Below are 24,644 nucleotides of genomic sequence, written 5' to 3'. Positions count from 1 at the left end.
AGAAAGAAATAACAGACAAAATTGAATATGTAGAAACATGTTTCTTGGAAGAAAACACAAGAAAGGGATGATAATAGTTATGAATGGTGGAACAGGATTTTTTTTAAACCCTGTTCTTTTACTATTCTCCCCATATTCATGTGTTTTATTTGTTTTTAAAAGATTAGTCAATAGAGGCCTTCTGGGAGATGGTTCATTTTATTTATGTACTTTTCTGAATTAAAAAAATAATATTCTTTAATGCCTTTTAAAAATACAGTAGTATAAAAATAAAATGTTTTAAAGATTATTTTGTTCCTTGCAGTTCTTTTGATTTTTGTTCTTCATTTAATTTATTTTGGAATTAAAATTCAGTGGGAGCATCAAAAGGAGAGGATTTGGGCTGAGGGGTATAGCTCAATGGTGAAGTGTTTGTCTAGCATGATGAAGGACCTGGGTGTGATCCCCAGCACTGCAAAAAAGAAAAAGGAAAGAAAGAAAAGAAAAGAAAAAAGGAAATTTAGAAATAAGCCTATTACTAGGTTTATTGAGTTTAAATAAATAAACAAAACTCTCAAAAATTCTATCCTAAACCACTTGAAATCATTTTACTTAGGATTTTATTTTTATTCATAATTATACCTCATAAGACAAGGCACTAGACGATAGAATGGAAAAATAGTGTTTAGAAATTTACAGTATGATGACATGACTTATGTTGAGACTAGATGTTGATTTATTGCAGGATTATACACATGAATTTCATAAAACCAAAGCAAACTTTATGGCAATACGGGAAAGGGAGAATCTCATGGGATCAGTACGAAAAGATATTGAGTAAGTTACCTTTTATATTATTTTGTAGAGTACTTATGAAGATTTAGAATATAATTGTAGTTAATTGCAGACAGGATTTAGATTTCAGGGTTTCTAATTATCATTTCAACATTTTTGGAACAGACTGCTACATTCTGATCCTGATTACTTTGCCAGTCTTATCTCCTGGTTCCCTAGTTTTACCATTGTCTCCTGCCAACCTTGAATTTCCTGTCTTTATTCAAAGTCTAATTTACATGACATCTTCATGAGATCTTCTCTGACCTTTTATATCTACCCTAAGAATAATAACGTAACTGAAGTTCTCCATGTTGCCCTTGATGAACATCTATCTCCTGCTCCTCTCCCTTTTCCCAACAATTTTATATTCAGGTAGCTATTAATGTAATCTTTATTTCCCTGAAATTCTGAAATATTTGTTTTTTTCCAGATTTAATACAAACTCATCATTTTACATTAAATTATTTAAGGACTTCAAACATTTTTATGCTTATCTCAGTCCATAAGTTTAAAGATTTTTTTCTTTTCTTCCATTCCTTCACCTCATCCTTGATGATATATTCTACCATTTCATACTTTTTTTTTTTCCTGTGGTACTGGGGATTGAACCCAGGCCCTTGCTCATGCTTCACAAGCTCTACTATTGAGCCACATCCCCCAGCCTGCTTTTCTTAGGTATTCTCGAATAACTTTTCAGAAATGAACTTGACTGACCATCAAGTCTAGTTCTGTGGCCATCTAATTGAAGCTGAAGACTTTCCTATTTTGGACCATCTAATGATACCTATCATTGTCTCATTGTGATAAATTTATGCTGTTTCATAAACAATGATATACACTTATCACAATTTGGTATGTGTTATGTGTACTCTAAGAAACATTTTCCTAAAGCTCTCTTATTTTGTTATACTACTGTGACAATCATAATATTTTTGTCCCTTGGGTCTTTTGTTTAGTTTCTATACAGTTGACTTCGTATGCATTTTGAGGAATACAATGAGAACCACGGTAGAGAGTGGCCTTTAATGTATAAACAGCACTTCCATACTTTGTAGGAGTGACTAGACTGCAACCCTCTATAATGACTTAGTTTTGAAAAATGATGATAAAAGTATGTGCAGCCAATTCATTAAACTGTTTCCTGAGCACCAACTATGAGTAAGACATTATGTAGCCACAATAGATGGTAGAAATGAAAAGACCAGCTTGGCCCTGTTTATAATCTAGGTGCTAGAGGGGAATAAGGTACGTTATTTAAAATAGTATAACACAAGGCATAATATGATTAGTGAGATGAGGTATAATAACAATACCTGAGACTTTTGTAGTTTTTTGCAGTTTACATAATACTTTTCCATGTATTCTCTTTTTGCTTTCAAATAATTTTTTGATAAAGATAGAAATTATTAGTCTCATTTTATAAAGCTAGGTGTTACGAGTCTTGTCTAAGGTTAATTGACTATTAAATCTAAGTAATCAGTTATCTAAGTCCAATATGTTGTTGGCTGTATCATTGTCCTGGTGTTTTTCTGTTGTACTTTGTATAGTAGTGCTGCCTCTCAGCCAGTACCTCAGTTTTAGCAGCATGACCCTCTTTTGTCTTAGAGCAACATTTGTGCAGTTTCTTGAATTTTTAAAAATTCAATACTTTATTTTTAGTGGAACACAGAAAAATGAGAGTGTTAATGATAAGACATTTTTTGTAAAATTTAACTAAGTTAGAAATCTTTAAGTATACCAAATTTGGCACTTTACTGAATACTTCATTTCATTGGTCCTTAGGCTTAGTTGATGATGACATCTACTGTTTTTTTTTTGTTGTTGTTGTTGTTGTGTGGTGCTGGGGATTGAACCCAGGGCCTTGTGCATGCCAGGCAAGCACTCTACCATGTGAGCTATATTCCAAGCCCGGTACACACTGTTTTGAAGAAAAATTTCTGTTTTAATGCTTTCCGCTCCACATACCATGTTCTAATCAGTCCATTGTTTTACATCCACTTGGAGAAATTGACAATATAGACAAAGAAAGGAAAAAATAACATTTTTTGTTGTTGACTAAGAATATTGGGTTATTTTAATGAAAAGCATAGTAAACTCTTAGGTCTTAGAGAAGCATTTATATTTACAATAGCATTCTTAGAGGGAAATGAAAAAAGTTTTAATTATTCAAAACAATGAAGAGGCACAGTTTGTTCACTTTTGATCTCACTAGGGTCAGTCACTTAATCTGATTTTTATAGTGTTTTCCAAAAATGTTCTTAAGTTTTCTTTATGTTGTTCTAGGTCATATAAAAGTGGATCTGGAGTAAACAACAGAAGAACTGAACTATTTCTGAAAGAACATGACCACCTTAGGAAGTAGGTATTATTGAATGTAACTTATATGTAATTTCCTATGTTTATTAATTCACTTATGCAAGAAACATTTTATGATGTTATCATAGAAAGTGCTTTATTGATGATAATTCATTTAATTTTCCTAATGACAGTGCTCAGTAGAAATGAGAGTTGTGGACTGGGGCTGTTACTCAGTGGCAGAGTGCTTGCCTGGTATACACAAGGCCCTGAGTTAATTCCCAGCACCACAAAAAAAAGAGGAAAAAAAGGAATTGTGGTCGTTCCAATTATTAGGAAGATACTGTGCTGTTGAATATTTTACTTCACTTGTTACTTGTTATGTTTTTTATTATCTTAATGTAATAAGTCTAGTACTTTAATACTTTTGTCTATAATAAATGAATGTACACACATGTACATAGTAAACTGTTTCTGTGTCTACATAATCTATATATGTGTACACACTGTATATACCTATAGTAAAAATGATGATTATGTTTTAATGGTCTGTTATCACTTACGTATTGAAGAAGCTTTATAAAAGGTAATTAGGCCATATATCAAATTTAAAAGAAAAGTTTTGTTGTCCAAGATATCAGAAGAAAATATCAAAAACTTGGATGAACTATATGCTTATTTTAAAGCAAGTCACCATAGTCTGTTTTTGTGTCATCTATTTTTCTCTGAAGTAGATTAGGTTTTCTCTTTTTGTTTTGCTGTTTATATTTTGTGGTGGAATTTAAGGATTAGAAAAAAATACTTATCTCTGAACTCAGCCTATAAGCACTTGAGTAGCTTGTATCCATAATAGTGCTAAAAGTTATGAAGATATTTGCTACTGAATGCCATAAATGTTATATGAAATTTAGGTATTGTTCAATTCATTTGTCTTTAAAGATCACCACTTTAAATATAAACTGTTAAAATCAAAACACAGAAAGAGCCAAGCATGGTGGTGCATACCCATAACTCTAGCTACTCAGTTGACTTAAGGCAGGAGGATCATTTCAGCCTCCAAGTTTGAAACCAGACCAGCAATATAGTGTGACCCTGTCTCAGAACAAAACAAACCAAAACAACACACAGAAAGATCAGGGTCTTTTATCTATCTATCTATCTATTTATTTATTTATTGAACATAGGCAAGTACTCCACCAGTGACTACACTCCCAGCCAATCAAGGCTTTCTTTAGGAATTCCATGCTTTTAGTGTTAGAACTAATCATTGGTTGTTCTTCCTTAATTTATGAATATCATTGATTGGCACAAGGGGGCACTGTCTCCTAGAGTATGTTTATAGTAATAGCTTTGTCATAAACATTTGGTAAAGACCACTGTAAAAAGAATTTTGCATTGTGTCCAAAACTATACTAATATGTTCTTGTGGTTCAGAGTAATTAAGGGATAGCATATTTAAGCAGTAGAAACTAATAGTTAGATTGCATTAGTGTTTCTATATTTATTTCCTCAAAAAGAAATTAAACAGTTAAAAAAAATGTGGTAGTTTACTTTTAAAAGGGTTATTTGAAGCTGGGCATGGTGGAGCACCCCTATAATCCCAGGTACTCAAGAGGTTGAGGGCCAAAGGATAGTGAGTTTATGGCCAGCCTGGTCAGCATAAGTAGACCTCATCTAGATAGGTGAGTCAGTAGAGACAGACAAAACTTGGAGACAACACAAATGATCTTTCTCCTCAAATATTTCCCACTAGTTTTAACATTCATTCATGAATCTTATATTCCCATTTACAACTGTGGTGTTTGCTTATTGGTGATTTTCTATTTCTATGGGTCCTTTTTATACTTATTAATTATAATTTTGTAAGAAGAGCTCTCCTCTGCCATTTATTTTGTTTATTTAATTATTTATACCAGGTTAGATTCACAAATAACTATGAGTTTTAATCCAGGACTAGAATTACTTCGTTGCTTGAATTGTTCTATATTTTGTCATTGGAAGTTCCTTCAGGTTAGTTTCTGACATTTAACATTGCTCATTTCTTTGAGTACTTCTTTTACTTTCTGGCATCATGAAATATTCATGGCCTGTATTAAATTTTACTTGCCTCAACTCTGGAGTCAACTGGGCACTTTACCACTGAGCTACATCCCCAGTCCTTTTTATTTTGAGATGGGGGTCTTGCTATATTGTGGAAGCTGGTTTTGAACTTGGAATCCTTCTGCCTTAACTTCCTGAGTTGCTGGGATTATAGGCATGTGCCACCATGCCTGGCTTGTAATCAACTACTTCTCTAAGCAGACTTGGTTTATGGTATTCAGAAAGTAAGATTTGTGTGCTAGGTGTTGTTATTGCTTTTGAGGAGAGTACTTCCATGCTTTTGTTGCTAAAAATTTTATCATGAATGGGGCTGAATTAATTTCTTTATCTTTGTGTGTCTTTCTTTTTGCATCTATTGAAGAGATTGTTCTTATCCTTTATTGCTGTAATATTGTGAATTATGTTGATTATTTTTAAATAGTAAAACAATCTTGCATTCCTAAAACAACCCCCACTTGATCATGATATATTGATTATCCTTTCTGTTATTTTGCTGGATTTATTTTGTTTGGGATTTCTGCATTATTGTGAGAAATGTCTGTAGTTTTCTGTCCTTAAGATGTCTTTGGTTGTATTATATGAATAATATTGGCCCCATTAAATGATTTAAGAAGTGTCCCTTTTTATTATTTTCTGAAAGAGTTTATTCAGGCTTGTTATTTCTTTCTTAAATGTGTATTAGAATTTTTCAGTGAATTTATCCTAGCTTGGAGGTTTTCTTTGTGACAAGATTTTTAAATTAAATATTTAGGGTTTTGTTTTTGTTTTTGTTTTTTTGTAGCTGTAGGACTGAGTTGCTTGGATTTATCCCTGGCCAGTAGGTGACTTACTATAATTGGTTTTACCCGAGTCACAAATTCATCCTTGTGGCTAGATGATTGGAAAATCTGTTATCAGAAGAGAGTGTGACATGTTCAGGGCTCCAGGGTAGTTATTAGCCAATTGGTTACATCAATTTAAATTTACTTTACTCTTCTATACTATAAGCTTTATACTTTGAAATAGTATGGTTAAGTAAAATCTCTTTTTCTAATGTTTATTGAAATGAGCTTTTACTTTAATACTACCTTCCTCCCTCCATTTTTCCATGAGTGAATTAAGAATTTTTTATGGGTCTTTAGGGCCCTATATCAACCTGCTGCCTTAATCTCTAACCTCATTACCCTCTTTCTGTTACTTCATCCAGCCACTCTCTCCTTTTGCCTACTAGGTACCAGCCATACTCTTTGGTTCCTTTCTCCAAGACATCAAACCCTTTCCCTTTTTAGCCTATTTGCATTTATGCTACTTAATCTTCTTAGAATACTCCTCTCTTAATTTTACATATAACTTATTCATCTTTATGGTCTAAACTCACTTGTCATCTCCTCAAACAGTCCTCTTCTAACTCTTTTTTGAAATAGGCCCTCCCTTACTTTTTTTTTTTTTGAGTTTGTATAAGTTATTTATTAAAAAATAGACAGTGAGATCTTATTACATTTAGATGATTTTCTTGAATTAATGAAAATGTATAAAAAAAAAACAATGGTACCACGATGCATCCTTTGTAGACAAAAGGGAGATTTGCAAAGTGTGCAGTTATTAGACTCTTGATCAACCACTTTGATATCTGCATTTTAACCATGCCAGGATCCCATTGTCACAGAGAGTCATCACATTTGAGCCTGATATACCATACACTCATCAATTCATAAATTCCCTTTTTCTTCTGTCTTTTCATCATATTAATAGAGATATTGCTGGATAATCCAACAGCCTAAATTCCTGTGCCTGCCCTACCGCAGTCAAACACTACTGGGCAAAGTGAGAGGAGTTAAGTTATAAATTTATGATCAATAAATTCAAATTGAGGGGCTGGGGATGTGGCTCAAGCGGTAACGCGCTCGCCTGGCATGCGCTGGGCGCTGGGTTCCATCCTCAGCACCACATAAAAATAAAATAAAGATGTTGTGTCCACCGAAAACTGAAAAATAAATATTAAAAAATTCTCTCTCTCTAAAAAAAATAAATTCAAATTGATTAAAATTTTCTTTTCTGTCCTTTCTCTGTAATAACTTGCCCTCATAATTGGCACGTGTGCATACATCCATTCTGAAAAATTCCAAAGTCGTCTTAAACTTCAGCCTTGCTGTTATTTAACAAAGCCCTTTGTATCCCCCAAAGAAAATCTGTAATCATTTGTTCTTTTAATTTTTTTAGCACCTGACCTTCCTTGAATGTAAGCTTCATGAGTCTAGTTATTGGCATTCCTGGGTCTCCAGTTCCTATTATATTATAAATACTTAGTATTTATTTGTTGTATTAATAAACAGATATAAACAGAAGATATTAATTTAGATTTAATATGCATATGGATATATATGTATGCCCCACTGTAGAACACTTTTTCATTCATCCACTAATGTTCCAAGTGTTTATTGAATACATATTATAACAAGGATTGATTTAGATGCTAAATATATAAAATTTGATTTTAAGGACTAAAGGGGAAATTACCAATGTAACCAATTTTTTGTTTTGCAAAATAATTCCCCATAAAATACCTTTTAAAAATTTAAATTCATATATACAATAAAATAATAATAAAAGCATCTCTTATTTATAAATGAGGAAACAAGATTCAGGAAAGATGTAGGTCAAGGTCTCATAACTATTTAATGGTATAGCTCTTACTAAATGCACATTTTCTAACCCATTTCCATAGTTGTCCCACATCATACTGCCTTCCCTTCTTTAACATTTTATTTTCATTGTACTAAGGAACCAGTATGGCATAATGTTACTGAGAATTGAAAGACCAGTTTTTCACCTCTCTGAGAGCAAGTGACCTGGCCACTCTCTTTTCATTTTTCCTTCATCTTTAAAATTAAATGGTAGGTGCTTCTCCCCCAGTGTTACACAATTGTAAGGGTGAACAGCTTTAGTGCTGTCATTTGATAAACTAAAAGCACTCTTAAAATGTAGAGCTGGGCGCAGTAGCTCATACGTGTAATCCCAGCAGTGTTACCGCTGTTTACTGGTAACGAGTCCTTGTTTTCCCCGAGTGCTGAAGTGTAACACCAGAGAAGCACGCCGAGACTAGTGGAGAGTGGAAAGTAGAAGGCTTTATTAAAGACAGCAGTAAAAACTTCTCCCTGGAGGAAGAAGGGGACCTGAAAGGCGGAATCCGTGGAAGGGGGAGGTCTTGTCCTTTGTTTCCCTTTATCTTGCAGTGATAGAATGCAGGTAGGAAGGCCAAAAGGTGGGAGATAGGTGGGCTGTAGGAGTAATCTGGGCAGGAAGGGCCTGGGGTGGTTTGATTAGCATTTCCCTGTTTGCTGGGAGCTGTTTCATTAACAGTTCCTTAAGATGGGTTCCAGGCCTTGGGGACATTAACATTTCAATTTCCCCAAGTGCTGCTCTGTTTTCTTAGACTCCATTCTTGATAATGGCCTCCATTTTCTTTACCTTACTCGATATTAGACCCCATTTTCCTAACTACCCGTCTTTAAATCTGGCTTCAGCAGCTTGGGAGGCTGAAGCTGTAGGATCAAGAGTTCAAAGCCAGCCTCAGCAACAGCGAGGCACTGTCTCTAAATAAAGTACAAAATAGGGCTGGGGATGTGGCTCCATGGTTGAGTGCCCCTGAGTTCAATCCTGGGTACCCCCACCCCCCAAAAAAAGCAAAGAATTTTTTAATGAAGAACCATTCTAGTAAACAGAATCTTTTATAGTTGAGAATTGTTACCTTGTTTTCATTTGACTTTTTAGCAGATAGGATTATTATCTGAGAATGCATCTAGTAATTATGTTTGTATTTTAATTGTACTCTGTGGTGTAAATAAGTCCATGAATGAGTAAAGAATTATCACAATTCCAGGTGGAGATTTACCTTTATTTTTATCTTATTTGTTAGTCTATATTTAAACTTTTGATATTTTGAATTTTTAAAGTTTACCAGCCTTGTTATTTGCATGATTCAAAGTTGTGTTTTCAGAAATATTTTAGGTCGGCATTTTAAAAACATTAAAAATGGTTTTACTTTTTGTTTCTCTTAAAATTTTAGCCAGATGTCCCCGAGGTCACACAGCTTTAAAAGTTGGAATTCAAGCCCAGGGACTCTAATTGTATTGCTTCTGCAGTACTGCACTGCCCCTCAGGATGATTTTGATTATATCTGCTTCATGAGATTGCTATGATGATAATTGTGCAAGGGCTGTGTAAACTGTGAGGCATTGTTTATAAGCAGAACATAATGAATGTTATAAGATTAAGGAAAGTAAATACTAAAGGAGAAAGAGATTGGAAATCCTTTTATATTCTCAATATGCATTTCTTAAATACAATTTGAAGTATTTTTTGATGCTAGAATAGTCTTAGTGAAATGAAATTCTATGGATCATGAAATGAAATTCTATGTATCAATGGACCATGACTGCATTTGAAAAATAAGACGACTGTGGTCATACTTAAGTCACCTTTATAAGCAGTGATTTTTATCTCAAAAGTTTTTTGTATAGTTCTATGTAGATTAAAATTATCCAATTTCTAATTAAGTAATGATCACATATAACATCCGAATGGAATAATATGATAGACTCCTGGTCTTCAAGGATTTGACACTAATTTTTTTAATTGTTTTTGGACCCTAATGATTCATGATATATAGTTTTGTTGAGATATAAACTTGTAAGTTATATGCTGTGGAGATGGTATTGAGGATGAAATTGCTTGGCTAATGTGTGAGCCTCACCCATTTGGACAGCAGTATTTACACTTCACCTTTACGTTTAGCTTCATTTTTGCTGCTTATTGTTATTTACTTGGTAATTACCATAAAGTGATTTATGTATACATGTACATATTCTTTGTGAAATATTACATTCTCAAGGAGAAAACATCATTTAAAAGCTGGGTGTGTTGGTGCACATCTGTAATCTCAGTAATTTGGGAGACTGAAGCAGGAGGATCATGAGTTCAAGGCCAGCCTCTGCAATTTAGGAAGACCCTAAGCAACTTACTGAGACACTATCTCAAAAAAGAGCTGGGAATGTGGCTCAGTGGTTAAGCATCCCAAGTTTAATCCTCAGATCCAAAAAAAAAAAAAAAAGGTAATGAAAGTGAAGTGGCCCTCAGGCAGCAATTGCTCTGAAGTAGAAAAATGGGAATTATATGGCAGAAATCATATGTAATATTATTAGCCACAAACTTTGAAATATGAAAATATCTTGATATACCTCTCATCTATACTAAGGGTCAAGAGAATTGGACTTGTAGCTTATGAGAAGTGGTAGCATATGATTATTTTATCAAATATCTATCATTCTGCCAGGCCTGGTGGCACATACCTACAATCCCAGTGACTCAGGAGGCTGTGGCAGGAGGATCACAAGTTTGAGGCCAGCCTCAGCAACTTAGTGAGGCCCTCAGCAACTTACTGAGACCCTGTCTCAAAAAGGCTGGGGATGTGGCTCAGTAGTTAAGATACCCTTGGGTTCAATTCCCAGTATGCACCTCCCCCCCCCCCAATAAAAAGGCTATCATTCCACTTATGGGATGTTTTAAGATGGCATATCATACATAGCTTCATTTGTCTCAGGTGATACAGTTGCCTGCCATATTTAAATAGATGGCTAAGCAGAATGACCTAATTAGGAACTTTCCTACAGAATCTTCAGTTAGCACATAGCTTTGTTAAACAATAAGACTTGGGTTGAAGGTGCTCTGGTCACAGGAATTTTCTCTCCCCAGAATTTTCTCTTCCTCCTCTGGAAACTTATGAGGGTTATTTCAGTATTAACCCTGTTTGATATTTTATTAATGCAAGAAATGACAGTTCCTCATTTATTCATGCATTTATCAAGCATTTACAGTCTACTGTGTGCTGGATACTATGCTAAACTCTGGGGAATCAAAGATGAATCAGAGTTAGTCTTTTTTTTTTTTTTTTTAAAGAGAGAGAGAATTTTAATATTTTTTTTTTTAGTTTTCGGCGGACACAACATCTTTGTTTGTATGTGGTGCTGAGGATCGAACCTGGGCCGCACGCATGCCAGGCAAGCACGCTACCGCTTGAGCCACATCCCCGGCCCCAAATGAGACTTAGTCTTTACTCCTGCAAGCTCATTTTGGTTAGCGAAATTGTAAACAAATAAGTATGATAATCTGTGAGACATTTCATTTTTAAAAGAATTAAATGAGATAATGTATGTGAAAAAAACGTTGTAAGCTTTACTAATTTATTTTTATTCCAGCTCATAACACAGTGTCTGGCGTACCTTAAATACTTGTTATTTTCCTGAATGAACTAATAAAGAGTAGAGTTAAGAGAGTGTAACATTATAGTGTAAAGAGGAATTCAATTTAGAGTCTAGTTGGGATTGAGGAGACTTCACAATGACAGGACTTTTGAGCTGGACTTTGAAATACATGTAAGTCATTTATTATGAAAATTAAGAGATGTCCAAGGGGACGTGGCTATGAGGTATTTAAGTGCCTTGATCTTGATCAAGGGTATATCTGTAATAAGTTTATATAATTTACAAGTTGTTTTTGTTTACATTATCTCTTTTGAGCCTTATGACAATTTCATGAGTTGAGTTCATATAGCCAAGTTTGGTTTTCCCCAGAACCCAAGTTCCAAGTCAAAAGAAAAAGTATAGTTCCATTTTCATTTATGTGGAGGAGATAGCTTGTACTGAATGATACATTAAGGAACTCTTACTTTTTTAAAGAGATTTCAGAAACAAATGAAATGAAGGGCTAAAATAAAAAATACTGATAATACCAAATGCTGACCAGGATGTGGAGCAATAGAAACTCTCATTACTGGTGGGAATATAAAATGGTACAAACACTTTAGAAGATAGTTTGGCATTTTCTTAAAAGCTGAATATAAGCTAGGCATGGTGGTCCACACCTGCAATCCCAGCTACTTGGGAGGCTGAAGCCAGAGGATCACAAGTTCAAGGCCAACCTGGTCAATTTAGTGAGACCCTGTCTCAAAATAAGCTAAAGGGCTGGTGATGTAGATTAAGTTGCACAAGGCCCTGGGTTAATTCACTGGGGCAAAAAAAAAAAGAGTTGAATATAGTATTTTCATAACATTTCAGCAGTCATGCTCCTAATCATCAAATGAGTTGGAAACTTACACCTGCAAACACTTGCACATGAGTATTTGTAGCAACTTTATTCATAAGTGAATGGAAAAACAAATTGTAGCACATCTACATAGTATTGTTTAAAAGTAAGCTATCAAGTGCCAAAAAGACTTGGAACTTTAAAATACATAAAAGAAGCCAATCTGTGGCCGGGGGTTGTGGCTCAGTGGTAGAGTACTTGCCTACCATGCATGAGGCACTGGGTTTTAACCTCAGCACCAGATAAATGTAAAATAAAGATATTGTGTCCACCTAAAACTAAAAAAATAAATATTTTTTTAAAAAGAAGCCAATCTGAAAAGATCACATTTTATAGAATTCCAGCTAATTGTTTATAAGATTCTGGAAAAAGCAAAAGATTAGCAATTGCAAGGGGTTTGGGATGGGAAGGGGAGGAAAAAATGAATAGGTGGAACATAGATATTTAGCCAGTTAAGCTATTGTATATAATACTGTAATAGTGGATACATGATAATATGCAGTTGTCAAAACCCATAGAATTGTTGAGTACAAAAGTGAACACTAATGCAAACAGGGACTTTTGTTAATAACATACCAATAATATATTCATCAGTTATAACAAATGTACCCTAATGCAAGATGTTGATAATAGGTGAGAGAGAATGGGTGTATGGGAACTCTGTACCCTCTGTACTTTTTGCTTAACATTTCTGTAAACCTACAACTAATTCTGAAAAATAAGTTTGTTAAAAAAGAAAAGTAAGAAGTGGCTTTCCAAGATCTCTCTGCTAATGATTTACCTTCATTTTTCTTTTTTCTCTTTTTCAACTGGGTAGAATTCTGAGTCAGGTGCTTAACTTTTTGTCACTAGGTAACTTCATGGGTTTATAGGACAGATTTCCTATGCTACATTAACCCTGATAATAGCTAGTAAAGATATTCCTTTGTTTACTTAGACTGTAGGAAAATATGCCCATCTATTAATGTAATTGGTAAAGAAATTACAGATAGTTTCTACTTTCATCTTTGTTTTTCTGTATTTTCCAAATGTTATGTGTAAAATAAAAATATGTTAGCATTAAAACAGCATATATATAGCCTTCTGTATCTTAATTGATTGTTAGTTTCCACCCCCCATGGTGTTGAGGATTGAACTAAGCACTAAGCAATATCCACACCCCTCAGCATATTTTAAGAGAAATTTACATAGAAATAAAAAAGACATAGACCTAAAAGTCTCTTTGGTTAACTGAATGAGACTACAGCACCACAGTGCATGAAATAGATGATCTGATTGGTCAGTTACTGCAGATTATCAATTACTGCAGCTTACAGAGGGATTGGTTCTTAAATTTTATTTATTTATTATGTTTGTTTTCATATTTCCTTGCTTGCTCATTTACATGTCTATTTACTTATTCACCTGCCCTTTTAAAAGAATTCTAATTAGATGTTATCTAAAGTAATTTCACCAAGTTCTTACATTTTGTTGGTTTAAATTGCTTTACAATATATGCTTATAATCACATTTTTACTCTTACAACATGCATTTTTCTGGAGTTTTGGGGGGAATGAATAATTTTTAAAAAAATAAAATTATTTAAATGTGGCTTTAGTAATTCCTCAGTGCAGTAATTGGTGATGAAATTTAGCTCATTGTTTTCAGCTTGTTTAAATTGGTCTTGAGAGAAACTTGTTCCTTAATTACAGGCTCTAGATAACTTTACAGAATGCTTCTGGGCTGTTATGAAATACTGTTTTAAGAAGGATAATGCCTCTTGATTGTGTCTTTTTTATATTCCAAAGGAAAGCAATTTTAAATTCAATTTTTACTGGATTATGCCATCTTTATGGAGCCACTCTGTTGTTGAATTGTATCCCTACAAAGTCCAGGGTGCTTTCTAATGAATGGGGTTTATTCAGCTTATTTGGTCTTAGCCAAATGAATAAGGACTTGAAGATTTGGGACAGTTGAGAATAAGTTTAAAAATCACTGGCCTTCTGTCATCTGTGAAATTCTTATGTATGACTATTTTAACTCTAGTGTGCTGCATGCATGATGCGTGGTTAGGATAGTGTATCTTCTTCCTGTAAAACACAAATCAGTCTGAGAATGACTCCTGAATATTAGAGTATGTTATTTTGAAATATGCTTTACAGTATATTTTAGGACTAAAAGAAAGATGATTAATATTTAAGGAGATTTGAAAGGAGAAAAAAAATCCTTCCTCTGTAGGGCAGGATATTTGCTGGTAGAATTTTAGTTTTCCTTGGGTTGTTTTCTTTTTTTAAGTTAATGCAGTAAACACTGTTTTCTTTGTAGTTCAGATGGTGCTATAAAGTTACTATATTTGAGTATAAATTGTCAAATCTGTTTCAATGTATCCTTTTAAGAAAACCTATATGAAAATCAGATTTTGTATACAGAAAATAGACATAATTTTTGCTTTATAAAACTTTTTATTTGATTCATGTAAATACAAAATAGCTTTATTATCTTTAAAATATTATTTAAATTAGCCAAAATGTCATTTGCAGAAAGCTACCTCTTAAGGAAAGTATTTACACATAAAACAAGGGTTATATTTGTATGCCACAAGAACCTCAAAGAGTTTCCTTTACATATAACAATGTAGAAAGCTGTCCTTTTTTTTTTTTAAAGAGAGAGAGAGAGATTTTAATATTTATTTTTTAGTTTTCGGTGGACACGGCATCTTTGTTTGTATGTGGTGCTGAGGATCGAACCCGGGCTGCACGCATGCCAGGCGAGCGCGCTACCGCTTGAGCCACATCCCCAGCCCGAAAGCTGTCCTTAGTAGTCATTTCAACCTTACTTTTTTCAGGAACATTCTTTGAATGCAAAATTAATTTGTTTATTTTCTAACTACAGTAGTTAGGCTAGTTTATTAGTTACCAAACTTTAGCTCTGACTTTATGGTTGAGAACAGGTTCAAGAGAAATATTATTAAACCTTCAAATCTGTAGAAAGCAGATAATGAAGTGTATCTTGCTGGCTTTCTGGTGATTGGTGCTAAATACTTGGCTTTGTATTTTTACATTTCTTTCCAGGCATTCACTGAGTTAGGTAGAAATGTATTTCCACAGAATAGTTTTTAAGTTTTTCTAAATGCTGCTTCACATTGTATGCTACTTAAGGTATGTAGCTTTGTATTTTATCTAATTGGCATTGAGTTTTTATGGTTGTTGTTTGATACTTTGTTCAGTAATTTTGCTTTTGAATTTTTAATTTCTTATTTTGACTATGGATTTGCATGCAATTGTAAGAAATAATACAGGGAAATCCCATATATTCTTTAACAGTTTCCTCCAGTGGTAGCATCTTGTAAAATTATAATACAGTATTACAACCCAGATATTGACATTGATATAATCAAAATATGAAGCACTTCTTTTATCACAAGGATCCCTTATTTGCCCTTTATAAACATAAGTACTTATTTCCCTTCCTCCTTCTACCATCCTCATTAGGCTTTGGCAAGCATTATTCTTCATTACTATAATTTTGTCATTTCAAGAATGTTATGTATGTGTGGAATCATACAGTTCGTAACCTTTCAAGATTGCTTTTTTTTGTTTTTGTTTTTGTTTTATTGGAGTCTTGCTATGTTGTCCAGGCTGGTCTCAAGTGATCCTTATGCCTCAGCCTCTGGAGTAATAAGATTGACTTTTCTTTTTTCTTTTTTTTTAGAATTTTTAATATTTATTTTTTAGTTATCGGTGGACACAACATCTTTTTTTGTATGTGGTGCTGAGGATCGAACCCGGGCCGCACGCATGCCAAGCGAGCGCGCTACCGCTTGAGCCACATCCCCAGCCCTAAGATTGACTTTTCATTCAGCATAATTTTCTGGGTATTGATCCAGGTTGTCACTTGTATTAATGGCCTCCCCTCCACCTTTTTAAAAATATTTTTTTTAGTTGTAGATGGACACAATACCTTTATTTTATTTATTTTTATGTAAAGCTGAGGATCGAATCTCACATGTACTAGGCAAGCCCTCTACCCATGAACTACAACCCCATCCCCTCCCGTCCCCTTTTTTATTACTGGGTAGTATTTCATGGTATGGATGTACTATGGTTTGAGTAACTATTCATCCATTGAAGGACATCTAGGTTGTTTCTTGCTTTTGACTCTTATGAATAAAGTTGCTATAAATATCCGTGTCAGTTTTTGTATAAACGTAAGTTTTCATTTCTCAGATTAATACCCAGGAGTTTGTTTTTTTGGGTCACAATGTTGTTGCATGTTTAGTTTTTTAAGCTAGTTTCTAAACTATAAAACTGTTTTTCAGAGTGACTGCATACATTTTACAGTTCCATTAGTAATATATGAATGATCCAGTTTTACACATCCCCATCAACATTTGGTGATCTCACCTATTTTTTTATTTTAGCTATTGTGACAAGTGTGTAGTGATACCTCATTGTAGTTTGCATCGCCCTAATGGCTAATGTTATAGAACAGCTTTCTGTGTGCTTGCTGTTTGCATGTCCCATTCAGTGAAATGTCTTCATGTCTTTTACCCATTTTCTACGTGAATTGTTTTTATTTTAACCATAATATTCTAAGTTACTAATCTTTGGTCACCTGTGGTTTGCAAATATTTTCTCTAAGTTTCTTTTCATCCTCTTAGCAAGGTCTTTGTGTGATTCTTGCTAGAGTAGAAATGAGAGATACTTTAGAAGTAGGGAAAAACTGGGACTGATTGTGGAGAAGGAGAGAGGGAGAGAGAAGTGTCTTTTACTGAAACAGCAAAAGCCAAAGCTCAGAAGTCAATCTTCTTCAGTTTGAATCCTGGCTGCGCCCCATAACTGTGATTTCCTGTCTCTAGGCCTCAATTTCCTTATTTGTAAATGAAGAGAATGGTAGAATCAGTCTCCTAGGGCTGTTATGAGGATTAAGTTAAAACAGTCATTTAGGAGAGGACATGGCTCCTTATAAGCACTTATAAGAATTAACTGTTATTATTCTTAACAAAATTAGCAAATTAATAGATTGCTCTCACACACTTAATTTAAAAGTCTATTTCATTGATTTTTATCTTCATTGAGGCTATTAGCACAAAACTAGTTTGTTGAGCTTGGCAATAGAATTCTTATTTTTGTATTATACTGTCTGTATTTTGAAATATCTTATTTTTTATGCCTTTTAATGTACTAAGAGGCCCTGATGAGGACATTCAGTCAAACCTTTGTGTTGAACAAGGAGTTATTAACCTAAGTTAATCACTCTATTTTCGCCATTCTGCCAGGACAACTCTTGGTCTGTGTGTTGCCTGTCTCCATTTAAGGTCTATAGTGGTGGCCTTATTTTTGTAGCCACTGTGTGACCCAGTACCCTTCAGGGGCAGTTTTGTACAGATTTGTAAAAGAATAAATGCATAGATTTCATCAGAATTGGAAATTTGTATCGACTTTATGCTTGGATTTAGAATTAATCTGTAGTTATTGAGAAATTACCATAATGAGCCAAAAAACACTCAGTACTTACTACATGCCACATACTGATATAATCATTACATATATGAACTCTTTTAATTCTCTGAATAAATAGGGTTTATTAATATTGCCACTTTACAGATAAGCAAATTGAGGCACAGAGAAACCTGCCTAATATCAACTAATAAGTGGGAGAACCAGCATTTAAACTGCCATACAGCACACAGTCTGGCTTTTAACCACCCTTTGTAATTTTTAAAATTTTTAATCACAGGAGTTTTACAAGGTATTTAGGGTTTTTTTTTTTTTTTTTTGCTGGTACCAGATGTTGAACCCAGGAGCATTTAACCACTGAGCCACATTCCCACCCAGCTCTTTTAATGTTTTTTGAGACAGGGTCTCACTTAGTTGCTTAGGGCCTTGCTAGGTTGTTGGGGCTGGTGTTGAACTTGCAATCTTCCTGCCTCAGCAGCCTCCCAAACCAGTACCATGCCTGGCTATTTATGACATTTTAAAGCCCATCTTGGTTCCTTTATTCATGCAGTAACTTGAGTTTCCTATTCCATTTTATAATTAAGCTTTAACTTATTATTTTAGAGAATATACTTAAAAATTCTTTAGGAAAGAGTAGCTGGGGAAAAAACATGCAGTATTTGCATGCCCATTGTGTATCTTGCACTGTGCCAAATGAATATAGACCTCATTTGAAAGTTTGTTTTCCTACTTTCCACTATAAAGTTGCACCTCTACCAAACTAAGCTACCTATAAATTCCTCCCTAATATTACTTTTTTTTTGTTTTTCTTTCTTTTCAGTGTGTGATGCATAAAAGCATACAGATTACAGATATATATTTGCTTTAGTCACATTCTTACATTCTGAAGTTTAGTAAGCTGAGGCTTGGTTCAGTTTCCAAAACAACTCTTTCCCAAAAATGGAAGGAACTTTAAGATGTAAATAATTACTATATATGTTACTGGAGTCCTAGGCCAGAGGCCTGACTCTGGGGTCCCAACAAACCATGTCCAACCACTTGCCCCCCCCTCCAAAAAAAAACAAAAACAGAAAAGATAATGGTGAAAAGCAAGAAAAGAACTTTAGTCACTACATTGGAAGACAAAGTGAGGTCCAGCATCTCAGCCCTGAGTTTAAATAGAGGAAGAATTGGGGTAGGAAGCAAGAGGTGTGCATAATTAAACAGCATATATATAATTTTTAGTTGTTGTGGTACTGAGAATTGAACTCAGTGTCTCACACATGCTAGGCAGGTACTCCACTACTGACCCACAACCTAATTAAGCAATCTTGATCAGACTATGGTCTAGATGATCATTCTCTCAGTTCTGGTTCTGTGAAGTGACTCTGGAGGAGTTCTTTATTGCCTGAAGGGTGTTAGTTCCACTTTGTTGCTGGGGATGTTTATCAGACCCATGGTCCATCCAGGAAGGGGACAAGAAACTTCTAGGTACCTTTCTAAGGGTCTGATGCCATAAAAGCTGGTAGTCCCTGAAAATCTCATCTTAGTCATTAAGGGGGATATGATAGGTTAATTAATTTTAGGACTAATAAGTCTTATTTGGATGAATGCTTCTTAAATGTTTCACATTCCTACATGCAGAGCTGACCAGGAACCTGAAAACAAATATAAAATGAAGGCACAGATGCCAAGTTCTGTCCTGTTTTTAGTTACCCAATAGGCATCAGCAGGTCTAAGTAAAGGGCACTGCTTTTAGCAGAGGCAGCCTTTTTAAGCCCCTGTTGCTCTTACAGGCATCAGAACTGTATTTGTTTATCCTGTCTGAACAGTTGGTTGTAATTGTTAAGTTTTGGATAGATGGTGGTGACGATTTGGAGTTATCTAGACTAAAGAACTTCTATTTCTTTATGCTGTCATTAAAATTGTTCTGATTTAGCCAGGCTTGGACATGCATGCTTGTAATCCCGGTGACTCAGGAGACTGAGGTAGGGGATCTAGACCAACCTCAGTAACTTAGCAAGACACTGTCTCAAAATAAAAACATAAAAAATAAATTTAAAAGGACTGAGGATGTAGCTCGGTACTAGAGCACCCCTGGGTTCAATCCCCACACACAAAAATTGTTCTGACTTTAACAAACAGGTATCTACTGTGGAAAAATATTTAAGCTAATAAAAGTAAAATATACATTATATCCACGTGGGTAAGTTAATTTCAGAGTCTAGAATTTTCTTCAGATACTTTTAAAAAATCTAGGTATTTTTACATATGGCTGAAAAGTTGATCTACAAATGTAGAAAAATTAAGTACAAGTTTTAAATATGTATTTATTTAATAATTCCAGGATTTGAATTTCTTTCTTTCTTTTTTTTTTTTTTAGCTCAGATCGTCTGATAGAAGAAACAATAAGGTAGGAATAATTTTTTTGTTTTACTTTGTTGGTGTTTGTTTGCACATAACATTTAATGAACAGATGAAGTTAACTCTACTAACTAAAGTGAAAGTCAAGTCATCCTCCTTAAAGATGAGAATTTTACTAGATAGTAATGTGTATACTGTGACCTTCCCTTAAAGAGACATTTGAAGCCCAAAACATTTATTTCCATAATTATTGGAATTAGGCTATTTAACATAGGTTATTTTTCCAGTTAATTCATACTTAATATTTCTATTTTCATTTTTAATAGAAAACAATCTTGAACATAATCTGTTTTACCACTTAAATAACCATGGTTTCTGTTACAGCAGGTATAGAAAATCTACTACAGTAATATTTAATATTATCTATAATACCATTGAACTAGTTTCTTGCTTAAATTAAGAAACATTTGTTAGTTTGAATTGATTGTCTTAAGTTTGAAATTTTTATATATTTTATGATAGTAAAAAAGTAATGACCAGATATGGTTTCTATGCTTTAGAATTAAGCAGTGTGTGAAGCACTGCTTTTCAGGAAAAGGTAGAATAAAGTACATGACAACTATAAACATTTTTCTAAATTATTTTTTAGCTGTAGTTGGACACAGTGCCTTTATTTTACTTATTTTTTATGTGGTGCTGAGGATCGAACCCAATGCCTCACATGTACTAGGCAAGCAATCTACCACTGAGCCACAACCCAGCCCCAACCATAAACATTTGTATTCTTTTTATGGGCTCTGATCCTGCTCTAAAGTGCTTTGCATGCACGTTTTATTTAATCCTCTCAAATAGCCCATGATACAGACACTGTATCCAGAACAAACAAGAAACTAAGTAGTTTGCCCATCATCATATAACTAATAGATAATGTTGAGGATACAAATGTAGAGCAAATGCTGTATACAAACCATTGTTATACTTTCCACTTTGTAGAAAGAATTTAAACTTTGGAGTATGATTTGGTTTGAAACCTAGCCATGCTAATTGATTTCTGTTCTTAGATAAGTTGCTTTAACTTCTTGGAACTTTTGTAAACCAAGAAATCATAAATGAGGTTAAAATAAAAGCAAAAGCAGCTTTTATTTGGGCACAGGGTAGATTTGCAAATTGGTAACACAGGTTCAATTAGAAACCAAACAAGTGTTCCATCAAAGGAAAAGAGGACTGGATTTTTAAAGGAAAAACAAAGAAATAATGTTCAAGTTTAACTTGTTTTGAACTTTTGTTGTTTTTTATACGGTTCTACATATGGAACCTAGGACCTTGCACATGCTAAGCAAGTACTCTACTACCTAATCTGAACAGGGTTTTCATGAAATTATCTACTTGTCAACTGAAATATTTTCTTTATAACTCCTTCCCTTTCTCAGCACATGATGTGCATGTATTAATAGATGCACAAAGGAAAGATATGTCAGATCCATTCTACTGTCTTTCCTATTTCCATTCCCCCTCTCTTCCCTTCATTCACCTTTTTTTTTTTAAGAGAGAGAGAGAGAGAGAATTTTAATATTTATTTTTTAGTTTTCGGCGGACATATCATCTTTGTTTGAGCCACATCCCCAGCCCCCTTCATTCACCTTTGTCTGACCACATTTTGCCCAGATTTCTGTACTTAAAGTTTCCCTGTGTTTATTTTCCTTTTTTTCTTCCTTTTATTTCTCTTTCTGCCTGATCTTCTAGGACAGGGTACCTTAAATAAGTTTTTAGCTACACTCTAGCCCCTGAACAATTTTTTCATCAACCCTATTAATTACATAAATTGTTTTTATTATTTATTTATTTTTAGTTGTAGATGAACACAATACCTTTATTTTATTTATTTATTTTTATGTGATGCTGAGGATTGAACCTAGTGCCTCACATGTGCTAGGCAAGCACTCTACCACTGAGCTACAACCCCAGCACACATAATTGTTTTGAATGAATTGTTTGGTGCTGAGGGTTTGTTCATACACTGAAGTATTAGTTAGCTGTTGGGGCCTGTTATAAAGGGGTTAGCTGGCAAGTTAGCAGAAGTCCCAGGATTGGAAACTATTCTTTCCAAATAGCATTCTGTATCTGGAAGTTAAAGAAAGAATAACTTCTTGTTTCTGACACAAATTACAGCCTGACAAGAGGCCCGAGAAGTTTTACTCTCTTGACCAAACTGGCCATTTTAATTTTTATTTCCATTTATTTTGTTATCTGTTTAAAATCAAAGATTGATATAATACCTGCCCTGAGAGATTGGTATAAAGATTAATAATATGAGAAAAATGCCTTGTACTGTGCCTGGCTGTAGGTAATCTACAAGTGGTACCTGTGTTAAATACTAATCTTTTTTTTACCTATTATTTTGATATCATTTCAAATTTCAGGAAAGTTCCAGAATACAGCAGATTTCATATACCATTTACCAACATTCCCCAGACATTAACATTTTCCCAAATTCTCTTTTACAGTTTATTTTCTAAGTTGCAGGCATGATGCCTCTTTATTCCTAAATATTTCAATATTCATTTCTTAAGTATTATATCAATAGGGACTCATGAATTCTTACTTTTTATGTTACTATCATTATTTAATAATATTAATACATTATCATCTCTTATTATAATATGCTTTAATCATATTCTTGAAGTTTTATATAAATTGTATGCACTGTGTCTTCAATCTGAACAGAGTTTTCACAAAATTACCTACTTGTCAACTGAAATATTTCTCTTGTAACACCTTCTCTTTTATCAGCACATGAAGTCTGACTGCATTTTACCCAGATTTCTTTACTTAAAATTTCCCTGTATTTCTTTTCCTTTTTTCTTCCTTTTTTTCTCTCTTTCTTTCTGCCTGATCTTCTAGGACAGGGGTACCTTAATTAAGTTTTTAGTTTAGAGCTGGCCTATTTAAGGGTTGGTAACATGAGTATAAAAATTTGGAGTTCCTCAATGGATAGGAACACTTGAGAACCATTGAATCCCTGCTACTATTAGTTTTATAGTTAAAACAATGCTACTTCATCTTTCATTTTAATATTATCTGTTATTTTAAAATATGATAGTTATCACTGAATATAAAGTTAGTTATGATTACATGTAGGTAATATAAAATTTAAGTTCAAGTAATTATTTTTGTACAGTCCATATGTCAAAATTTACCTTTTCTTTTTGGAGATACATATTTAAACTGTTGTACAACTGAATATAGATATTGTCATTGATTTATTAAAAAGAACTAACATTTTAAAATTCATAAATTTATCTTTGAATTTATAACTAGTATTATTTATTATTGAAAAACTATTAACTGAATTTAGTTCACAGAACAAGTGAGAATGTTGAAGTTCCAGTAAGGACATCAATGATTTATTATTTTAAAAGCATTATATATTATTTTGGAGCTTATATTTCACCTCTTAAGTATTTGACCCTTGATATAATAGCCTAGATTTCACTCAACTCCAAATTATGGAATGAGATGGGAAAGTATGTCTACATATACTTTATGTGATACTGGAAGTCATGCATATTCTACAAGGTAATCACTTAATATATGATGATAATATTCATTCTCCAAGGAATGCAAAGTGCTTTGTGGAAATTATTTTTTAATTTCTATCCACTTGCAAGTCAAAGTGCATGGGAGATAGTGATAGTCCCAATTTCAATAATAGATATATGATTCAGAGGTTGACCTAAGAATACTCAATATAGGTTTGAAGGCCCTTACTGTAATTTCAAACAGATTTTTTGCAGTTTTCATTTTAGCTTCTTTCATTTTTTTCCTGATCATCTGTGCTTGCTTTATTTTCTTTTTTTCCCCCTTTTGATACCAGGGATTGAACCCAGAGGAGCTTTACCATTTAGCCACATTCCCAGCCGTTTTTATTTTTATTTTTTAAACAACATTAATACTTATTAATGTATTTTATTTTATTTTATTTTTCGAGAGAGAGAGAGAATTTTTTAAATATTTATTTTTCAGTTTTCGGCAGACACAACATCTTTGTTTGTATGTGGTGCTGAGGATCGAACCTGGGCCGCACGCATGCCAGTCGAGCCCACTACCACTTGAGCCACATCCGTTTTTATTTTTTGAGACAGGATCTCGCTAAGTTACTCAGGGCTTCGCTAAGTTGCTGAGGCTGGCAACAGCAAGCTACTAAGCAACTCAGTGAGACCCTGTCTCAAAATAAAATACAAAATAGGGCTGGGGATGTGGCTCAGTGATTTGAGTGCCCCTGAGTTTAATCCCTGGTACCAAAACAATAAAAATAAAATGCTGAGGCTGGTCTTTAACTTGTCATCCTCCTGTCTCAGCCTCCCAGGTTGCTGGGATACAAGCATTCACCACTGTGCCTGGCTCATCAGTGCTTTCAAAAGTGTTCTCTGATATCTCTCCTATGAACCTAGCCTTCATTGTCTTTTTGGATAGTGCCACACGGTGGCTTGGATTTCTGGAATCTTCATGAGACTTTGCATGACTTTCATCACT

General features: G+C 34.0%; 1 protein-coding gene across 6 annotated transcripts in view; it reads left to right on the top strand.

The window, feature by feature from the left end:
* Positions 1–24,644, top strand: part of Gosr1 (golgi SNAP receptor complex member 1) — a 58,441-nt gene that overhangs the window by 11,266 nt on the left and 22,531 nt on the right. For all 6 annotated transcript variants that reach the window (XM_048793422.1, XM_048793420.1, XM_015501040.2 and 3 more), the window contains exons 5-7: positions 725–816; positions 3,100–3,174; positions 20,131–20,160. In XM_048793422.1, the coding sequence (XP_048649379.1) occupies positions 725–816; positions 3,100–3,174; positions 20,131–20,160 (197 nt within the window). The remainder of the gene's footprint in view (positions 1–724; positions 817–3,099; positions 3,175–20,130; positions 20,161–24,644) is intronic.

This window comes from Marmota marmota, unplaced genomic scaffold, assembly GCF_001458135.2.
Source record: "Marmota marmota marmota unplaced genomic scaffold, marMar, whole genome shotgun sequence".
NCBI classification, from domain to species: Eukaryota; Metazoa; Chordata; class Mammalia; order Rodentia; family Sciuridae; genus Marmota; species Marmota marmota.
The sequence above is the reverse complement of the archived record's forward strand: the minus strand, read 5'-3'. Positions and strand labels throughout refer to the sequence as shown.